The sequence below is a fragment of the Balearica regulorum genome, chromosome 2 (genome assembly GCF_011004875.1).
Source record: "Balearica regulorum gibbericeps isolate bBalReg1 chromosome 2, bBalReg1.pri, whole genome shotgun sequence".
Taxonomy (NCBI): domain Eukaryota; kingdom Metazoa; phylum Chordata; class Aves; order Gruiformes; family Gruidae; genus Balearica; species Balearica regulorum.
The window spans coordinates 91,668,463-91,690,032 of NC_046185.1; the positions used below are offsets into that span (position 1 = coordinate 91,668,463).

General features: G+C 40.0%; 2 protein-coding genes across 15 annotated transcripts in view; one reads left to right on the forward strand and one right to left on the reverse strand.

Annotated features, from left to right (window-relative positions):
* Nucleotides 1–908, reverse strand: part of PIGN (phosphatidylinositol glycan anchor biosynthesis class N) — a 106,370-nt gene extending 105,462 nt beyond the window's left edge. For 10 of the 13 annotated variants that reach the window (XR_012833913.1, XR_012833914.1, XR_012833915.1 and 7 more), the window contains exon 1: nt 849–908. The gene's annotated coding sequence lies outside the window, so the exon portion shown is untranslated. Of the gene's footprint in view, nt 1–392; nt 510–537; nt 826–848 lie in introns of those variants that run through there. The other 3 variants (XR_012833916.1, XM_075744892.1, XM_075744893.1) reach the window with 2 other exon arrangements.
* Nucleotides 909–1,081: 173 nt separating this feature from the next.
* RELCH (RAB11 binding and LisH domain, coiled-coil and HEAT repeat containing) overlaps nt 1,082–21,570 on the forward strand; it is an 84,083-nt gene continuing 63,594 nt past the window's right edge. The window contains exons 1-2 of one of the 2 annotated variants that reach the window (XM_075744885.1): nt 1,082–1,825; nt 18,792–18,881. In XM_075744885.1, coding sequence (XP_075601000.1) covers nt 1,309–1,825; nt 18,792–18,881 — 607 coding nt within the window. In that variant the 5' untranslated portion in view covers nt 1,082–1,308. The remainder of the gene's footprint in view (nt 1,826–18,791; nt 18,882–21,570) is intronic. The other variant, XM_075744883.1, reaches the window with a different exon arrangement.

Sequence of the window (21,570 nt, forward strand, 5' to 3'; positions counted from 1 at the left end):
TTTTTTTATAGCATACTAACATGGTAAGAATGGAAGAGCTTATAGTCACAGTACCAAATATTGCTTGTAGATCTAGTAATATTAGTAAAGCTCAGTAAATTTCAAAGATTGTACCTACAGTCTTGATTCTGAGTTTTAACAGATTTGCAGAACAGTCACTTCCAAACACTGAAACACCTCACTCTCAGCACAAAACATTGTCACTATTATTACCAAGATTTCAGCTCAAAGTTTGCTGTCAGTAAAGCAAGCCACTCCTAGTGAATTAGCAGCTTTACACAATCACAGCTCCTACAAGTATATTAGCAGTAGGAATGTGACATTTTTAAAGAAACAGAACAGAAACCAACATGTTCTGCATAGTTTCTGGCAGGCTGAATGTCCTTCACTACCTTTTGCTACACTCCAACTTAGAGTTTCTTGCCAGGTAACACTTTCACATCACTTCTTTAAAAGTGGTAGCGCCATGCTCCCAGATACACAACTTACTACCACCCGTGCTTGCACCCTCCCTAATTTCAGGCCTACGAGGCACACCTGATACTGGACGATGGCTCACGCCCACTGGGGCGCAGGGCCCCAGGCCTTCCCCAGGCAGCCCCACGCTGACCCAGCCAACACCACTCGGGCGTAGGGCCTACCGACAGGTGCCCTGGGGCCTGGGCCCCGGGCGGGGCGCTGACCCCGCACCCCAGCAACGCCCTTATGCCCCGAGGCTCCCAGCCCAGCCAAAGCTCTCTGGAGCCGGGTGCGGGCCTATGCCCCTGGCCTCCGGAGAACCGACCGACCCCCCCGCCACCCCCTTCACCCCCGCGGGCAAGGCTCAGTGCGCACGCGCCAGGACTCACTCATCTCCCTTGCCGCGAGCGCCGGCTACTTCCGCTTCCGCCTGGCCTTTCCCGCTCCCCGGCCACGCCCCCCCGGGCATCGCGCGCAAGCCCCGCCCCTCGGCAAGGCACCTCCTGCTCCCTCAGGCCCCGCCCTGAGCTGCCGCCCGTCTCCCGCGCGGAGGGGGCGGGCGCGAGGCCTGGAGGGGAAGAGTCTGGATGCCGAGACGCTGCTCGCGGTTGGCCGGGAGAACTCTCGCGAGAGTTGGCATCCGGAAGCGGTAGCGGGACCAGTGGGAGGCGGCTGAGGAGGCGGCGGTGGCGGGGGGGGGAATCGTTGTTGCCGCCGGTGGCAGCGTCCGCAGCAGCGAAGGGGGCTGGCAGCGGCCCCGGCCCCGCTAGAAGTGGCTGCAGCGGCGGTTCCCCGCAGGCTTTGCCGAGGTAGCGCCTTGGCAGCGGTCGTGCCGTGTCGGGCTGTAAGATGGCGGCGGCAGGCGGGGGCAGCAGCGTGAACCCCTTCCTCAGCGACTCCGAGGAGGACGAGCCTGAGGAGTCCAGGCCCGGCGGCGGCAGCAGCAGCAGCAACGAGCCGGGAGGGCCGGCATACCCGCAGCAGCAGCAGGAGGAGGCGGCGGCAGCCGCGGGGAGCCCCGAGGAGCTGCCGGGTTTGCGTGCGGCGGCGCCGGGCGATGCCGGCGGCTGTGCTGGGGCGGGCGGCGGGGCCGGCGCGGGCCCCGGCGCGGGGGAGCCGCCGCGGGTATCGATGGACGCGATAGCGGCGCAGCTTCTGCGGGACCAGTTCTTGCTGACGGCGCTGGAGCTGCACACGGAGCTGCTGGAGAGCGGCCGGGAGCTGCCCCGGCTCCGCGATTTCTTCTCCAACCCGGGCAACTTCGAGCGGCAGAGCGGCACGCCGCCCGCCGGGGGAGCCCTGGGCGGCCTGGGCGGCAGTGTGCTCGGGGGAGCAGGCGGCAGGGAGCCCGGGTCTGGGCAGCTCAGTAAGTGACCCTGGCTCGGGGGAGGAGGGTGGCGAGTCGGGAGGGGGGCGGGCGGTGCAGGAGGGGGGGGTCTGGGAGCGGTGTCAGCCGCTGGGCGCAGGGGCTGGGCGGGGATGCCTCCCGGTGCGGCCCTTGCCGGTGCCTGTCGCTGGGGAAGCTGGGCGGGCGGGGAGGGCGTTTTGCGTCGCTTCTCGTTTTCCGTAATCTGCATGTGAGTCTGGGGGAGGCTGTCGGAACAGGGCTGCCGGAGTCTCAGAAGATGGGGTGCCAGGACCGATGTTACCCTGGTCACACTTGCGTACCTTATCAAGCCTTAGTCTTCTTGTGAAGGTCATGCATGTGTAAATCGTGGAAGAAACGTGAGGGATGGAAATTTCAACCTTAATTTTTAGCTGTGTCGCGATTTCTTGTGCCTTCTTTAGTGCCTACTGTCAAGAGATAAGTTGTATGCTGCTAGGAGAAAGACTTGGGTGTTAAGCCATGGCTGCTACATTTGAAGTCTAAAAATTGTCAAAAATGGGGTGTCAGGAGCCAGCGTGTTATTTCTGCTGATGCATTGGAATGGCTATGTCATCCAAGGATAGGTCTGAATTTCACAGGTCATGCACAACTAATACAATTCCTAAAATTAATGCTGCCAGGTTTACCAAGTGCCTGCAGTCTTTGGCTAACCATTTAGGGGTTTGGAGTTGGAGAGCAGTAAATATACTGGCTTAGTATAGTTTTTGGGAGAAAAGGTGGTGCATGTGTTTGGAAAATCATCACATAGCTGGCCTTAAAAGCTTTTGAGTTTTAATAGTAGAGCAGATGACTTAGAATAAAGTTACTTGTGTGTCTTATCAATGTTACTACTAAGAAATGTAGAGCTCTAAAAAGGAGGTAGCTTGTGGAAGTGGCTTTGAGAGAGAGAAGCTGCCCAGCCACCTGACTTTTCAGGACTTAATGAACTAATGGGAAGGTATTGAAATGAAAGGAGTTGTGGTTAGTAGACAGTTGAAAGACTTATGTGTAGTCTAAGACACCTAAAGGCATTTTGTAAATAGTCCCATATTTTTGTTTAAGAAAAAGTTTCTGATGTTGCGAAGACCTGCAACAGTATGCAGTAAGACTTAAAAATTGGAAATAACTAATAGTATCTAGATGGCTGGGATAATAGGAGACATCTAAACTTTCAACTTGTTAGTGCTTTTCAATATCTTTTAAAGTGGTATGGATTTGTTTTTAATTCATGCTGTGTTGTTTATATTCTGGTTATCTTGTTTATGAATACTTAGAATTTCATACTTGGCTTTGTGCAACTGAGAGCTTCAGTGCGGTCGTCTTCATGATAAGATTGGTCAATGTTGGAAAATCTCATGCTTCGAGGCTTTGGACTAACATAAATTTATATTTCATTAAAAGCAGCTTCCTTGGGGATTCCAGTCAACTCATCTGATCGATTAAACATTTTCTTTTCTTTGTTAACATGATATGTTGTTTCCAGTTATTGATAACGTACGTACTCCGGTAGAACTAGAAAAACAGCAGCCCGTGTAACTTTGGTGTTATGCATGCAAAAAAATTACCTCTTGCAATCCTAGACAAGTGTACGCTTGGGTGAGAACATCTTAATGATTACTGTGCTGACCTGCTGAATGAGAGATGGCAATGGAACATCACTGTTGAAAAAAAAGAGGGGAGGAGGGGGGACTAAAACTTACTTTGGAGCAGTATAATAATACAGAGGTGTGCTAAAAATAAATATCAAGCTAGACCTTAGGTTAAAGGTTAAGTGTCTTGAAATCTCCTATCTGCAACAAATTAGAGTGTGCTTTTGAAAGGATTTTTTTTTTTCTCAACAATGATTTAAAAGGCAGTTCACACTGAGTGGCATTGAAGGGTGACAGATCCAGAACAATGAAAAAATATATATTTGTATAGCTAAAGTAGATTTTTTTAATTTATTGCCATCAGACTTTCGTGCAGTCTGGAGTCTAGCATTGAGCTAGCAATTGTGCTAGTGCTGTTCAGCCTGATTATGGTTAATGTCAGCAAGAGCTTATAGCATCATGTCTCTGAATGTATACCAATTTCCAAATGTTAAAAAACAGATTTCAGAAGACTCCGATGGGCTGAAAATTATATGGTCTTTGCAAGGGTTCTTTTAACTTCCCTCTTAAGCATCTGGTATTACTGGATTTAGGTAGAGGACTAAGCCACTGGTCAGATCCAACAGTAAGTCTGAATAGTTTCCTAAGTTAGTTAAAAAGTTCAGTTTTGCTGAGGGGTTCAGTCTCTTCCTGCATTCGTGGATCCTCACGTGGAGACTGGCAGAGAATATATGTGAGAGTAGTGCAGGTACTTTCTCTTGCTTTAACACGCCAAAACGTATTTGAGAATAAACTAGTAGTTTTCTTCATAGAAAGAATTGATGTAGAAAGTAGCAGAGTTTGGCATGATTGTCATTTCAAGGTCACTTGAATTTTATGCTTCAGTGAAAAAAAAAAAAATCTTAATGTGGTCAGATTAAAAGTGATTTATTGCTGTTGTTGTCTAAAGTCAGAATTTGTTCTCAGCCCTAGCTTTGCACCTGCTCCTCCCTGCCCCCAAGTTAGAGCAGTTTCTATGGTTGTACACTGAGGTTTTTGATAATTTGAGTGGATGCAGAAACTGGCAATTCTTATTGAATGTGAAGTATGTTTGGAATGCTGCCTGAGGATTTCCATGGAGCAATGGAAAGCTTCGTACTGTGCGTTCCTGTATGGAATGCGAGAATTTCAGTGCAAGTGTTCATTGTCACTTCACAGAATCCTTTTAGCAAAGCTGAACTACGAGTGCATGCTGGAATTTCTTTTTTTGTATCTTTATAGTCTGCTATAAAGAGATTTTAATGAAGCATCATAGAATTTAAATAACTAACATCATGTGGTCAGCTAGTGACTTAGAAGCTGTTTTGTCTCTGAACCATGCTTCAGAGCACTTGGTAACAAAAGCAAATGATAGTCAGATGACTAGGATTTTTTAGGTTTTTGCAAAAAAAACACCCTTCCATTTTCCAGCAGCAGTAACGTCACAGCTGTGAACAGAGATTAAGATACATTGTAGTGAAAAACATGGAAATGTATATTGTGTCTAGCAACTTTCCTCTTCCAGTTTGAAGCAAATTCACTTTTTGAAGGGGTCAACACTGGTCCTTTAGATGCAAGCACTTGTGTCCAGTCATCCTTCATGTCCTGTATCCCTGCTACATCTTCCCAAACTTCTGTGACAGCTTCTTCCATCAGTTTTAGTAGCAGCAGCAGCTCCACATCTGCTGGACTGTTTTGATACCACTTTTCTAATGCTACTCATGTGAGTGGGATGGTTTGGAAGTCCCTCCTTCGTACAGTATTCCAGATCTTTTACAAGGCTTTGGTTAGCACCATTTTATTAAATTTAAGTTTGTGTCCCCTTGCCTATCATCTTTGCCAAAGAAAGTACAGTACAAATTGAGACACCTGAAATTTAGAAATGAAACTATGGCTCAAATGTCTCATTCCTGTTTGCAAGCTTCAAATGTTTTTTGGCATATACATATGACCATAATTCAAGCTTGAGTATAGTGGGGTGAAGAAACCTTTTTTTTTTTTTTTTTTTTAGTTGTAATTGATATGATGCCCTTCGATTGCCATGCTTGGTGAACGCCCTTTCCTGAAGGGATGCAGCTTACACTGTTAGAACTAACTTTAGTCTTCTAATCTGCCATTTATTTTTTTCTTTACGGCTACAAAAGCTCAACATTCTCAAAATTTGATGTAGCTTTACTGAAAATCATAAAGAAGGGGATTGAACATTTATCTTACATTTATGTTTTTCAGGAGATGAATTGTTTCTAGTTATTTCCAAAATAAAGCTGTTTATAACTTTCTGGGGACTTAATTCTAGTTATATCAAGCTAATCTGTGAGTACAAAAATATAAAGTATTGCTGCTTCTTTGTTGTAAGCTCCTGGCTTTGTTTACAGTTTGGGATTCTTTTGTTTTGTTTCAGATATTGTAAAGTATCTCTCTGGTTTTGCTTGTAGCCTTTGAAATTCAGATGGGTCCTACTGAAAAAAGCCATGTGGGAAGAGCGCATTGATTATGCTTTTGTGTGGAAGGGATGTCTTTGGAAACAGATCTCAGTCCTGAGTTACAGACATTGTGACTATGTGCAGGTCCTGGCTATGATCAGTGTTTCAGAATTTTTTGTGTGAATATATAGCAGAACAGGGCTAACTCTAAAAATTTCATTATATCTCAGTTTAAATGGCAGTCAAATAAGATAGGAAATTGGGAAGAAAACAAATAACTTCTGTTGTTCTAATGACTAGTTCTTTATTAGGTGTTTTGTTGCTCTCAGCTCAAGTCTTTCGTTTGTTACTTCATGAAAGTAAGCAAAAATATCTAGTCTTGTTGGCTGCTTTTCCAGGTGCTGTGAGGTAGAATGATGACTTGTGGGTGAGACAGTGGTTTTAGTACCTGATTTGGGAAAGGTGTAGATACATAGGTAATCAAAGCTGCTGGTATCGGCAGATGGGAGAGACTGAATGTTGTCTCTTTTAAAGAAGTACAGAAAACAGTTGAAAGAGTAAGAGGTTTGTGTGTAATGCTGAATGAAAGAGGAGCAGAGTTCCCTGCAGACCTGCCAGGAAACAGTAATGCCTGGATGAAACCTGAGAGGTTTCATAGTGCTATGATGTTGGCTTTATTGATAGAGAAACCAGGTGAACTTTTTCCAGTTGTGACTGCTTTAAACCCCCCTCCATTTTACCAACACTGGTATTTCTGAAAAGTTTCCAGTGAGATGTACTTCGTAGCTTCAGAGTTTCTCATTTTAAGATTTTCTGCAGCTGTTGGGGTTGTCAAATGAGTGAAACCAGGTCTGCTGGAAGCCCTTTCTGATAGGTGAGTGGAAAGGTTAAGCTTTGGCTGATACCTGTGTTGGGGTGATTTGGGATGTAATGGTAGAGAGTTCAGAAGACAGGTTAGTCCCTATAAGGGCATAACTACACAAAGAAATGACAAGGTAGCTAGTGTGAGATAAGCATGGTGTTGATGGGCAAAGACTGACAGACTAGTAGCCACTAGTACTAGGCAGGCAAATATCAAGTTATCACTGAGTAGCAAGTGTACTATATGCCCATGTTCTGTTTTACCCTGTAGTAACTTATTTGCATGATGTTGTTCTCTTAGGATGTTTGCAGATAGGCTATGGGGAATTTAGCTGCTTTAGTCCTGGCTTTGTTCTGTTCCTGTGCCAGAGTTACTGTTCTATGTTGAGGAGGGCAGAAGTGAACCTCTATATATAGGCGCTGTTGTTAGTTCAGTTATGTGTGAGTTTAACTATGCCTTGGTTGAAAGCTTCAGCAAAGCGAGCCAGCTTTGTGCTGAAGCAGCACATTTCCTTCTGACAATTTTGCTGTTAGGGAAAGGAGAGAGGTTTTTTGTTTTTGGGGGGCATGGAGAAGGGAAACAGCAATAAGATTAGCTAGAGCTTTGCATTTCAGAACCAGCCATGGGAAGCTTCTTTAAACTGTCTTGTATGTAACTTCAATTCTGTGTAAGTTACATCGAGTTTCCTGTAGCTTTTCTTCCTCTGAGAATTATCTTTTTCTTGACTGAAGACGTGACTTGTAAATTCTGTTCAGCTGAGAGAGCACTTGCTGGAAACTTTATACAAGATTTATTTCCTGATATAAAAAAATTTGTCTAGTATTTGCAAGCAAGTCATGATCAAGTAGGTATTGATATCAGCTGTGTTGGAAGCTGATCGGTGCGCAGTCCATCTTCTCTGTTAATTTTAAATTTGTAAATACTGGACTTGTGTTCTATAAACTCAGAATTAATGGAAAAGAGAGCAAAAGAATCTTTTTCACGAAGTTCTCATACTTTCAAACTAAACTAAGATTTAAATTTCTTTTCAGTATATAGATAAGTCGTAAAACCTTATGCTGTGGTACGTTCAAAGTTATAACTCTGTCTTCAATGTATTATTTGTATTTGGTTTTCTAGTGTACTATAAAGATGCAGGTTTGAGAAACTGAGTTGAATTCTCCTCTAGCATAGGCTAAAACTTAGAGTGATTCAGTGAAGGTTGTAGGCCTTGTATTTTTATTTATGATGCACATGTCTGAGACATGTCACAAAGTATATTGAGTTTGTTGGATGAAAATTTAAAAAAACTCTAAAGATTGGGTTTTTTTAAGACCAAGCTGAAAAAGCTCTTGGAAAATACTGAATTCTTTCCCCCAGTGCACCATCGGGGAGAGGCAATTTATTTCCTCCCTTCCTGCAGTATGGTGCTGCATGATGGTGATGCAATTGATTACTTTGTTGTTGAATTGAAGGAAATACTCTTACGTAAAAAACTCACAGAATAAGTATTTCTTATTTATAGAACAAGTACTTTTTCATCTTGGTTTGATGTTGAAGGGGAGAGAGAGCTATCAGCTGTTTTGTCATTTGACAAAACTGTTGGAGTAAGAGAAATCATGGCAAAAATAACCACAGCATGGCTGAGGCTGGAAGGGACCTCTGAGGGTCATCTGGTCCAATCCCCCTGCTCAAGCAGGGCCCCCTACAGCCGGTTGCCCAGGACCATGTCCAGATGGCTTTTGAATATCTCCAAGGATGGAGACTCCACCACCCTTCTGGGCAACCTGTGTCAGTGCACGGTCACCCTCACAGCAGAAAAAGTGTTTCCTGATGTTCAGACGGAACCTCCTGTGTTTTGTTGTGTGCCCACTGCCTCTGGTCCTGTCACTGGGCACCATTGGAAAGAGCCCGGCTACATCTTCTTTGCACCCTCCCTTCAGGAATTTACACACATTGATGAGATTCGTCCCCTGCCCCGAGCCTGCTCTTCTCCAGGCTGAACAGTCCCAGTTCTTTCAGCCTCTCCTCATAGGAGAAATTCTTTGGTCTCTGGTTGCTAGTTTTTAAAATTTTTTTTATATATTTTTTTTAATTCTTTATAGGATCTATGTGGATACATGTTGTTAAAACTTAACTAGAAAATTTACTACAATCCTGATATAAATGTAGAAATCCTGGAAAGGGGAACATACGGGAATTGAAATACAAAGAAAACTGAGAGAATACAATGCTTGAGAATTAAGATTGGTATTATTTATACACTTTAAGTAGTCTCTCAGTAAAGACAACCATGTAAGGACTAGATTGATATCATTTTGCTTGATGTCAGAGTATAACAGAAAGCTGGGTTTCTGTGGAGAATGGAAAAATCCTTGTAATGCAAGTTAGTTGATACACATTGGGAAATGCAGTGCTGCAACATCAAGCATATGGAGTTAACTTGATCCTGTTGATGCTTTCTGATTTCTGCTGAAGCCAGCTGGGGTCTTGAGCTGGAAGAAGTACCTTTGTGCCGTGCTTCTGCCTTAGCTTTTCTGTTTTCGGAAGCTCTGGTAGCTCAAGCACACTGCAGCACCTATGTAGGGAGCCAGGCTGGGTTTGATGCTTTCCCCAAGGTCATATGCCCTGGACCTCAGCGTTCACTGCAGTGACATTCGGATGCCTGTGTGCAGGGCCAGCTTAATTCTTTCAGATTCGCCTAATGTGGATGTTGCCTGAGACTTTGTATGCAGTAAGCCCCCCACAAAAGCAGTATGTTACTGGTATAGATCTCCATGAGATCAGCTCAGGTCCATCTATATCTTAACCCAATTCAGTAAGTGTGTTATTTCTGTGCTAGGGTGCAAGATCTATCTCTTTTCTACTTGTAATTTCATCTTTCTCATGAGCTTCTGCTGTGTGCCTGTCATGGGAGTGAGGGTTATATCTTTTTACTGCAATGCATCTGCAAAGTATTTGGTTTATGTATCTGGTGATAGGTTATTTTTATTTTTCTGCTGTTCTTGGCCAGCAAGCATAGGTTGGTTTTCTCCAAGTAGCTTTAGGGCGTTTTTATCCTCATATACTTTCTATAAATTTTCATAGCTTGTTAATAATATGAAGTATTGATGATCTGTTTTCAATCTGGATTGAATTGCCTGTTGTGGACTAATATTATTTCATCTTGAATATCTGTTCAAGGTGATTTGTAAGTGGATTGATCTGAACTTGAAAGTTAGTTTTATTCTAGTAGCTTTACTTAGTTTCTGTTTCATTTGATGATGGTCTAAGGACTTCTTTTCAGAATGTACCAACTTTGAAAATTCAGCAGGTCTCATTGAGTAACAATATGCAAGAGAGAGCAAAAGAGGCACGTGCAGTTGCAAAACGAGGTTGATAGGTGCTTACAGTTTAGTGCCTGATGCAGTGAATTACTTTAAGGCTCTTAGTTCCATCTCAGAGTTACCACAGTGATATGGAATGTGTTGATCTGGTAAAATTTATTCTGCAAGTTCAAATTGGTTTAAAAAATTGATACGTAAGTCTGTTTCTACCATAAAGGTTTTATGCTAGATCAGATGTCTGCTGCCATGGATCAAGTTTGCTTTGCTGAATGATGCAGCTTTGGTAATCTTGGGACGAGTTGAAACACATCACAAGCTTTAAACACAGCAGCCATTTAAGGCTTCTCAAAGTAATATTGCTCCAGAGTTGTCTTGTGACATCATTTATGGGAAATTAAATAGTTTAATTCATCTATTTGTATGTATTGTGCAACACATGTATTTCAGTTGATACATAATGCAACCCCAAATACAAACTGTGAATTGATGATCACTTTTTAAAGTGTTAATGTCATCTGATTCTTTGATTTAATGTAAAAAGGACTCCATTAAAGCTCTTCAGGTTTTTACATTATTTCACTTATGTGAATGCTATCCCTCTTGCCAGTTGGTTTATTCACATGTGTATGTGCAGTTCAGTAGTAACATGGGGCGTATGCATATGCAAGTAAGTACAAGAGGAAGTTTATTCTTTCTCCCAGATATTCTCTGTCCCCAGTTTCCTTGGATTCTGCTGTTTTGTGCCTGTGATACTGTGCAGGACAGCTGAAAATGCAAGTTATTCAAGGACATGCTTTTCCAGACCAGTATCTCTTCAAGAGAGCAGGCCATCTGTTGCATGTTGCAGGTCTTGAGTATTTAAGGTAGGTAAAATACCTATTTTGCTGACTTCTTTACCACCACCAGAAACAGATCTAAAAAACAGATTTATACCCTTGCATTTCCTTGGGACTGAACTTCAATAGTTCTTTTATTGTACCTGCACCACAGAGGAAAAAAAGGAAAAAAGTGGCAGACCCGAGTAGTTTATAAGGAAACTTCTGAGTTGGGACCTGATATCAGAGTACTTGCTGGTTTTGCACTTTGCTGGTTTGAACTTCTATTTAGGACATCTAACCTAATTTTTAAAGATAAACTGTACCCTATAAAATATGTTGTAGCATTGTTCTTTCCAAGTGTATATGAAGTTTTTTCCGACCTTTGATTTGCAGAGCCCTTAAAATTTCCACTTTGACCTCATTATGACATATTTTTTTGGGGGGATGGAAAATTTTCTGTCAAAGGTTCCTCCATGCAAGAAGGGTCATATGTGTATATTGGGAGGATGGAGAGCATAACCTATAACAATAGCACAACTCATCAGGAAAAACTTCTGTATATTTTCTAAAGTTACATGGAACTGCATCCTTCATTATCTTAATAAGTTTGCCTTAGTAATATAATAGTCCATGGGTTGTAGGTTGAAAATCATTACAGTAGGGGGCTTTTTTTAGCTTCTCATTTTTTATAGATCTGATAGAGCACCTTGGAATTAGAAAATTTTGCTTGAATTCTCTCACAGCTGTAATTAAATGGTTTTCTGACCTTTATAACCCCCAACTGCTTTCATTATATGGTAGTTGGTAACATTTGGAGTCTAATTTACTGCCATATATTAGGGTGTAGCATGTCTGTTGATTGAATTATCATGTTTGATTTTTTTTTTTAAATTCACAAGAAAATTAACCACAGCAATTCTCCATTTTAATAATGTTGTTCTACAAAATATTTTTTTATCATCAGTTCAAGAATGAAGTACAGCTTATTTCTACAGTTGCAGAGAAGTGCATCCTGGAGTCCTATTGTTTTTTTCTCTGTTCTACAAATAGCCATCAAGATGATGGTGCAAAGGAATAATTTTTGATGGCCTTAGTCATTCACTTACATAACTTTAAACATTTGTTTTTATTCAGGAGAAGCTAGAAGGCATTAACCTGAGATGGCTTGTAAGTGGAGTTGTACCTGAGACTGAACTGAGAGGCCTTGTTAGGATTTCACTAGGGAGAAACGTTGCGTAGTGAAAATTTAATCTACTGAAAAGAGTGCATTATTACCAAATAAAATTACTTCTGGTGGATCATGTTGCTTGTGTGATACTTGTAACACCAATGTTAAAATGTTTTAACTTTCTCTATAGTAAAAAAGAAAAGAAACAAAAAGTCCATGCTTCTGGAAGCAGAGCTTCTGGAGCTCTGCTTGGGTAAATATTCAGAATTCTCTATATAAATCTTTTGTTGTATTCAGTAGCATGAACAGAGTTCCATAACAGCTTTTTCCAAGCCTGTGGTAATGTTGCATGTTCCTGTTTGGTAAGGGTAGAGTAAGTGACAAGTAGAACTATATTAAACAGTCAGATAGAATGTTTTCAAAGAGTAGGGTTTTTTCTTTTTTTAATGCAAAGTAGTGTTTTTTCTTTGTTCTCCAAATAGGGACATGTGAGGATGGATTCCTGAATAATCTAGGTGACGGTTCCGTAATAGCATGATAGGTGTGTTATTATCCAGACTAATGGACTTTGGACTACTTCTATCTCCAAAAAAGGTTCTGTCTTCCTATAATATGTGTGAGCTGTCTGCCTACAGCTGTTTCTTCCTACATATAACCATATAATTCATATAAAGGCTGGTTTAAACTGGGAAAGATTTTGTCTAGTCTGTGGAATATGCAGTGGAAAGCTGCTCTGATTGTGATTGGGAAGGATTCACTTTGCACTGCACCTTGTTCCATATGGATACTAGTCAAAACCAAATTTCCAGTATCCAGTTAGTCCTCTGATCAGTTTAAAATGTGGTTAGCCAGCTATTCTGCTCATCAGTTTAAAATACAGCAACAGTCTTGTTTCAGGGTTACAGATATTTTTTACTGAAGTGAACGCTTAGAGGTGCAAAGTGAATTTTTTTTTTTTGTACAAGCATAGTATCATTATTGCTTCTTGAATTTCAAGGAGAAAGATGGAGTTCTTGGTCTTCATATGCTCTGTTTGGTAATTGTTAGTACATGATATGATTTCCTGTGATCTTAGCGAAAATGTGACAACTTACTGGCTGCTTTACTAATTAGTAATTTTAAAAATCAATTTAGATGTTTGAAAACTAAAACTTTTAGAAGCTATTTGAATTTAATTTTTAAATTTTTTTTTCTTGAGCCTTTCTATCAAGAAGTAGCATCGCTTGGTTTGTCTATGTTTTTAGCTGATTTACAATATTATGCTCATGTAAAGATTATTTAATAATGTATTTTTGTAGGAGACTGCAACTTATTTCTGCTTAATTCATGTATTGTGAAACTATGGCTAATACCATCCCTCTTGATGTCCCTTCTGGTAGGCTGGTAAAAGTAAACTTTTTACCATGAGAGTGGATGAAACTTAACATCTTTCATATTACGTATGTCAGTGGAAGGGGATGTATCACTTTGAGATTTTTTTTTTACATTTGCCTCCTTATATAGTTATACTCAGCTTTCAGTGAAAGAGCTGAATATGCCTAGGGAACAGAAGCTGTCAGCAGAAATCTACATGTCATACAGGTGATAGTTGTGGGAATAACAAATTAAAATTCCTTTCCTCTGGAATGAAGCAATATTTTAAAAGATTGTATAAGTTAATAAGCCAAACATGATGGTGAACCTGATTCTTAACTTCACAAATGAAATTAAAGCTATTGCATTTTTCAACAAATGGATTAAAAAAATTTTTAGCTTTGAGAATCTTAACTTCTGATTTTGTTAATCCTTTTCCAGTGGTAGAGGTAAGAAATAAGAACTATACATAGACTCTCCTTTACTATCGAGTCCATCTCCTGCCATTTCACTAGTACGAGCTGTGAAAAGCCAAAGCCTGTTTCACTTTTTCCTGGGTACCTGTGGCACTCTCTCTGCAGTGATAGGCTTTCCGGTGTTTATAGTTGCTTGTCAAAACTGTTCTTGTTATGTTGCTTTATCATTTTTGAAACATTAAACTGACAGCAATTATTTTTTCACCGTTCACTAGGGAAGCTTTTAACTAAAAGGAATTGCTGATTAAAAAGTATTTTAATTCAGTCTACTAGAGAAAGAAATAGAACATCCATGCACAGAAGACTGTTGGTAAGAATGTGTGTATCATGACAGCAAAATGGCTTCCCGCTGCTGTGTCACATCATTGGGGTTTTTTTTCCTAGAAAAGAAACAGAACTTTTCCTTTTCAGTGGTTTCCCACTGCAAGATTCTGCTTTGATTATTCTTTGCCTAATAACTAAAACCTAAGATTTTTTATTTTTTATTAAAAAATAAAGTGAATAAATATACATTGTTTAAAAATTTCTTTTTTCTTTTCCCACCAGCAGTTCAGAAAGTAGTTCTCTTTTAGAATGCTTTAGTTTAAATACTTCCACTGGGTGTACTAGAGTACAACTACTTGTACTTCAGAAAAATGATGATGTTTCACATTCCTCAGGTGAGCTAATTGGCCAAGCACAGCCCTTCCCTTGCGGATTCCTCTCCTTCAAACAGCCCTGCTCGTTTCCCTGGTGAATGAGGCCATTGCGTAGCCAGCAGGGAAGTACCGGTTTTACCCTCTGATCCATTGCTGTGCAGGTACATCCTTTATGGAAGCGTAACGTTTGAGATTATAAGATGTCATTCCCTAATTTTCTGGAGGATGACATTAGTCTTAGGAGATAAACGTCCACTGATGACTGCCCTCAAAGAAAATAATAAGGGGTTAGGCAATAGATAACGCTTACCCCCACAGTGACATTGTAGGTAGGTGAAACGAGGAGCAGGCCTGTTGCTGTTCAGCTTTGGGCAGTCTTCAGCACAGCCCTGCCAGGCAGCGTGTGTGTGCTGCCACTCCGCTGTTGATGTATCTGGCAGGCTTGCCAGCCCTCACCTTCCTGAGTGATTTTCAGTTAACTCTCTCATCTGGCTTTCACTTCTCACCTTGTTACCCCATGGCTGATGCCCTAGTAGGCTCTATCAGAAATCCCTCTTTGTTGCTTAAACCCTCCAAGTTCCCGCGTGGCACTCAGCTCTGTTCCTTGAGAAGCTTTAATATGTTGTGCAATAACGGCTCCAAAATTCATCTCGCCTAGTTGCAGCAGGGCAAGATCCAGGTCATGAGTGCTGCTGTGGCATTTGATAGAAGCAGCAGGTCCCTTCGCTGCCTGCTTTCCCCTCAGCTTTGGCTCCACAGCAGCTGTGCCTCGGGGCAGATGCTGCAGCGCAGCCAAGGGCAATGCAGCACTGCAAGCTTTGTGACATGAGCACGAGGGAGTGGAGCCACCATTTGCACCTCACCCTGGCTGTGGTGGAAGCATGTCTTCTTCAAGTAACTGCACCAGCACTGAAGACAGAGGGAGCAGGTTCCATATCACTTGCTTTCCTGCTGCTCAAAGCACCTGCTTCAGTTGGAGCTGTGGCAGTGCAACAGCATCTGTGATTGGGCCTTCCCCACAGCTGAGACTTGATTCATTGATGCCTGTGGAGCCAGTTTGGCCAGGAGAAGTCTCAGCTGAAGTGCTTTGGCACTGGTGGCCTCTTACCTTAACAGCAGGAACCACTTCTGTAGCCACACCACGTATTTTAAAGGCAGTATCCTATAGCAAAGTAGTGGTACAAGTGGTACATTATTCAAGCTAACAATTTAGTTTGAGTTGCATTATGGAAGCTATAATTTCCCAACTTGATGGAGTTCTGCAATATGTATCACCTAGTGGGATGCTCAGTTGAGAAGACACTGTTCAGCTCGTGCGTATACAGTTGTCTCTTACCATTTCATTTCCTTCAGCATTTACTTGGATAGTTGTACACAGTTCACTGTGTAGATTCAGGTTTTGCCAATATGATACCTAAAGCCAGTTTTCACTTTAAAACTTGTCTTTAGATTGAACACTGTGGACATAATGACTTCTAACACCCAAATTGGCTTGGTTTAGTAATGATAGCGTGCTTGGGGGATGATGATAACTGGGGCAGGTACTTTTGTAATGGGAAAGAGGATCAACAGTACTGGGAGAGGGAAGTAATGGTAGCAGGCAACAGGCCATGAGGCTGGTGCTCCTCAGCACATCTTTGTTTGGTTTAATCAATCTGAATCCAGATATTTGTGTCTCTTTATAGTGCCAACCTGTATGTAAAGAGCGTGTTAGGTGTTCGCAGTTATCATGAACACTGTAATGATGAGGAGGAATCCAAATGGTGAATGTACAAGTTTCAACCCTGCAAATTGCTGCTGTGCATGTAAATGTGATGCTTAAAGCCATTTTCTGGGTGTTATAATCTTAAAACCCCTTGGTTTTATTTAGTTTCTATAAGGACCATTCAGGTTGTAAAACATCGATATTCCCTGGTTGGGAATTATGCATTGTTGGATTTACAGCTGCTAGTATGATCTTAAATGGCTTTTGTTGTATAAATCCTGATAGAAACTTCGATTACACCATTTTTTTTTCCTAGATGTCTTTTTTTTTTTCTTTTTCTTTTTTTTCCCCCTCAAGAAGTTTCTGGCTGCTTTGGCAAATAAGTTTGTGGGTTTGCCTGGAATTTTTGTCAGTTGTTGGGGGAAAACCTTTGCCTCTAAAGCGTGCTGCTAGTCATATGAAAAAGGTTTTGTTGCTTACAGCTTTGAATGGTTCAACAGTTGTGATGTGGTTGACTTTACCTGAAAATTTGAGCATTGTTTCTGTGATGTTGCCTACTTCCTAAGAGAAATAGAAAATTGAGCTGTGAACATAGCATGTGAACATAGCATGACTACAAGAGAAAACAGAGTTGTATTTCTGTTTTTGCCATAGCGATGCTATGTAGGACACTAGGTCACTTTTCTTAAACGTCAGCTTTTCATCGAGATCTCTGAATGTTGTCTGTTTCTTTAACTCAAGTCTTGAATTTCATTTCAGAAAATGATCTTGCAGCTCCCAATGAAATAAATTGGAACAGTACTTACTGAACAAGGTGTTAGGTGTTTTGAAAAGTCAGGCTCTGAAGACTTTTATGCTCTGCACGCAAAATCCATGTTTACTTTTGAACTTAACCACTCTAACTGTGGCTCTCCATATATAAAACCTAGTTTATTTTCACAGTGGTCCATTTTGCAAAGACGCTGTAAAAAAGAAGAGTTTATACTATGCTGCTAAGCGCTATAGAACAGCCTAGAGAATGATGTCAGGTTAGTGTCAGGAAAAAATGCAGTAGATAAGACCAGAACCTGCAAACAGACACTGAGTTTTCAAACTAAATTCTAAATAGACACTTGTTGAGGAACAACAGTCTGTTTCATTGCCTGGATGACAAAGCATAGTCATAGGGAAAAAAATTATGGTTAAATATAAACTGTACACTATCATACACTTTATGTCCATAAAACAGACAAGTTAGAGTTGCCAGGCATTTTAGTTTTGGTACTGTGTAACTCAGCTAGATTTGGCAAATTTGGTATTCTCTGTAGCATTTCAAGTGAGTGTAGATGCTTTAATCTGTCTCAGTCCAGGTGTTCTTACTTCAGTCTAGTGCTGGCCTGTATGTAGAGAGGGTGTCACAAGACCTTAAGGGACATCTTAGGCTCAAACGTACAACAAAGAAACTAATTAGTAGATTTTTTCTGACACAATGCAGAATTGGAGTGTGTGTGTGTGTGTGTGTGTTAAATACTTTCAGTTATGTTAGTCATGACAGAATTTGACTGACAAGTGATGAAATTGCTTCTATTTCCACTGACAGTTACAGGGTTTTTGACAGCCATATGGAATTTGTTCTTTGTTAATGTGACAACAGCTCTAATGTAATTAAAATTATTTCTGAAGTTCTACATAGAAATTAACTTCAAAAGGAGGGAAAAGATACTAATTTACTTAATATAATTTCTGCATGTTCAGTTGTGTTAGGAACATGTTCTATTTATTTTGGGTTCTGTCACTGAGTTATTTCTTTGCACATTTTTCTAATAAAAAGGTGAATGTGTGCTTCAGCAGACTTTAAATTATCAAAATTGCATTTTGTTTTAATTTTTTTTTTCCCCAAAAAAGAAAAATGTCAAGGTAAGATCAAAACCTTACTGAATTTCTTAATCTTTTTTTATTAACAATTTAATTCTGGAGTGTGAATATTACACCATTTACTAAGGAATGGATTACCTACCAAAATTAAAGGAAAGCAAGTACAGTTCGTGCTATTGTAGGTGTATTAAGGGGGTATGTACTTAAGTTACAGGACATATGTAGAAAAGTATTTAGTCATGTTAGCATGCCTTAAAATACTAAAAAAGGGAAAAGGAAGTTTCTTATTTGGGGCAGTTACAGGATTTTATAAAATGGGAACAGAATTGCTACCAGAACAGTTTGTATCTGGTTTCTTGTGCATGCTCACCTGCACGTCCCAACAAAGGCCGTCATGGAAAAGGGGAAGCACTACACTGCACTGCTCCTCATCTGCTGTGGACAGGGTAGAAATGCTGCTTTTTGGGGAACAAGGATGAATTTCTTAATGTGTCTGTTCATTGAACTTGCTGTAATGTTGGGGTTGTTTTTTTTTCCAAATTTATTGACATACTCTTCATGGTTATTTATCTACCTAGAGACAGACTTTTAGAAAATGCAGTAAAATTTCAGTCTTGCAGAACACTTATTTAGCCTTTGATTTATAGTTTCTGAAATGAGAAGATGTTTTGACTTTCTCTGTCAAAGCTGGTCAACTCTTCAGGATTTTGTCTGATTTCTTTTCTTTCTTTTTTTTTTTTTTCCTCCCTTCCTTAAGATCGTGCTGGAAGCATCAGTACTCTTGATTCCTTAGATTTTGCAAGATATTCTGATGATGGCAATAGGGAAACAGACGAAAGAGTAGCAGGTAAGTTTTTTTGTATAATTTAGAAATGGTAGAATGCCAACTTTACGATTTGACTTGTTGTTTCTAGCCACAGTATATTTAAATGAATGTTCCTGAAGATGACAAAGACTTCACTGTGGTGGCTTAACTAGTTACTTAATGATATAATCATGTTTCAGACAATTCTACTATAATTACTGTAAATATTCAGGCAGGTATACTTCTGTATGATTCCAGATTTCACCAGGGTAGAAGTAAGCAGTATACTTGAAAATTGTGCCCCATTTTTGACAATAGTATCTTGACTTGACAAGATACAATTTTGACAATTGTATCTTGATATTGCCTACTGACTGCTACTCTTTAGCTGAAACATATGCTAAAATAATGTGTAGTAGTCTGTCACTTCACATAAGTGATAGCCTTCTGATGTAAATAAAGATCTGTAGCAAGTAATCCCTTAAATATAGCTTAAGTGTAGGTCAAACAAGTATTACCAAACCCAGAGTAACTTTGGATTTTCTCAGTTCCATAAATCATTTTTGCTACAAATCTTTATTGTAGTGCTTTTCTTCCCTCCGATTTGATTTCTTGATTGATTAAGATTGTTTCAAAGAAGTCACAGGGGGTCTTGCTTCTTGCAGTTGTTCTGAACTTTAGGAGCCTATGACACTTTTAATTTCAGGATTTATGAGTGTCTCAACAAAGGCAGAGACTGCTTTTCTCTTATATTTGAAATTATTATAATAATCTCTTTTGAATGTGAGCTGTGTTTCTCTAGGCTTTTTTCTACGTTTAGAAAGATGTTATTCACAGCTTCTATAGAGAAACCCATAGAATCTCTGTGGAAACTGCTGCAGAACTCTGTTTACTTCTTGTCAGTACTGTTTAATATAAGCACATGAAGGTTGCCCATGTTGTCACCTTTGTTCACGTAGTTTAGCTTTATGAAACCTGAAATGATGCAAGCTGCTATGTCTCTGCTCCACACTGTTGTCTCTGCTCTCAACCACCATGCTTCCTTGTAGCAGAAATACTGTCACGTTCTTAAGCAAAGAAAAGGCTGGTGAAACATAGTTCTGTATAGGGTCTTGATTCTGAAATTTCCTCTCAGTCAGTCTGAAATGGCAGCCAATATTGACCCAGAGAGAAGAAACAAACGTGTTGGGGAAAATCTCATTTTTCTTACCCGGCCAGTGTTTTTGAGGTAAAGAACTGGATTAAGTTCATGAACATGAAGTAGATTCAGGTATTTTGATGCTCTGGTCTGGAACTATAGGTACTTACTGTTCTTTGATTTATATGGAAACTTCCAGATTCTTATTACTATCTAATTACTGTCTTTTTCAAGATACATAGTCAGTTTCAGGGAGGGAAAAGTTGTGAATACACAGCTAATCTTCTAAAGAAAAGTGTGTTTAATGAACTCTCTTATTTCTGAATGGTGTCCTGGAATACAAGGAAGAAACAAGCAAATTCCAAATATTTTAATTTTTTTATCATCTTGGTAGATTTTTCCTGTTTCTAGCCAATATTTCTTAGCAATAGTATTATTGAGAGAGCTAGTCTGATCTTTGCTTGGAGCTGTCTTTGGTAACTGAATTGGATTAGAGATACTTAAAGAAAGTAAAGACCAGTCAGAACTGACATCCAGTAGAACCATTAATCTTCTGATGGAACATTAATGACAAAATATTGATTACTTCCCATATGAAATGAATATATCCTAAAATTAAATATTCAATTTAATTAAGTACATCCTAAAATAGAGATTTCTGAAGTATATTAATTGACCACTGTCATATGTAATAAACGAGTAAATTATATGGCGGGATATTTACGTTATATTTCTGTGTTCCTTTAGAGGGGTTTTTCCATGAGTTGTTAAAAAGTGACAGAAGAACTTGAACAAAGCAAGACCAGATATTATTTCTGGATGTTTGTAAAGGCTTGAAGTTTTCCAAAATATCATATCTCTATTTAAAATTCTGGTTCAATTATAATTGCTTAAAATCTTTTGCCTCAATTCTGTTTAAAACCATCTACCTAAGCAATAAACTTCAGAAAACTGATAAGTATTTAGTTTGTACATAAAAAAAAAAAAAAATTGTCAGTAGAGGTTTCAAAAACTTTTCATATCCGGTTCCTTCTTTGAACAAACTCTGGCTTATAACTTCTGCTTTTGAAGTAGTTCTTGGCTGCAAATGTGCTTTGAAACATAACTAGAAGTCCATCCTGCTTATTTCTTCTCATATTCTTTCTTCTCAGCAAAGAGCTTTGATGCTTGTAATTATAATATGTTGCCAGAGCTTGAGACCGTGATCTGATAGTCATACTTTTCTTTTGATAGTTCTCAGAGTGAAGTTTGGATACCTTCTTTTTGTAAATGTCTTTCACATGCTGTTATCTTTGGTTTTTTACTGTTTGGACAGAACTTGTGATTTCCATATCAATTCCCTAATCAAACGTCAAATGAAGGATAGGAAATAAATGCACATTAGTCACTAAAAGAAACTAGGCCTCAAGTCAGAAGGACTTTAAAACTGAAGTTATATCCATTTACAAGTAGTTTTATACCATGGCAATGTTAGAAAGCACCAAATCAAAAAAAATGTGCATGTATACCATCCAAAGCCATCCTTTTTTTTTTTTTGCTGTTATGGGTGGCATTAGACTTAAATGCCATATTTTTCTTATTTTACCAATCCAA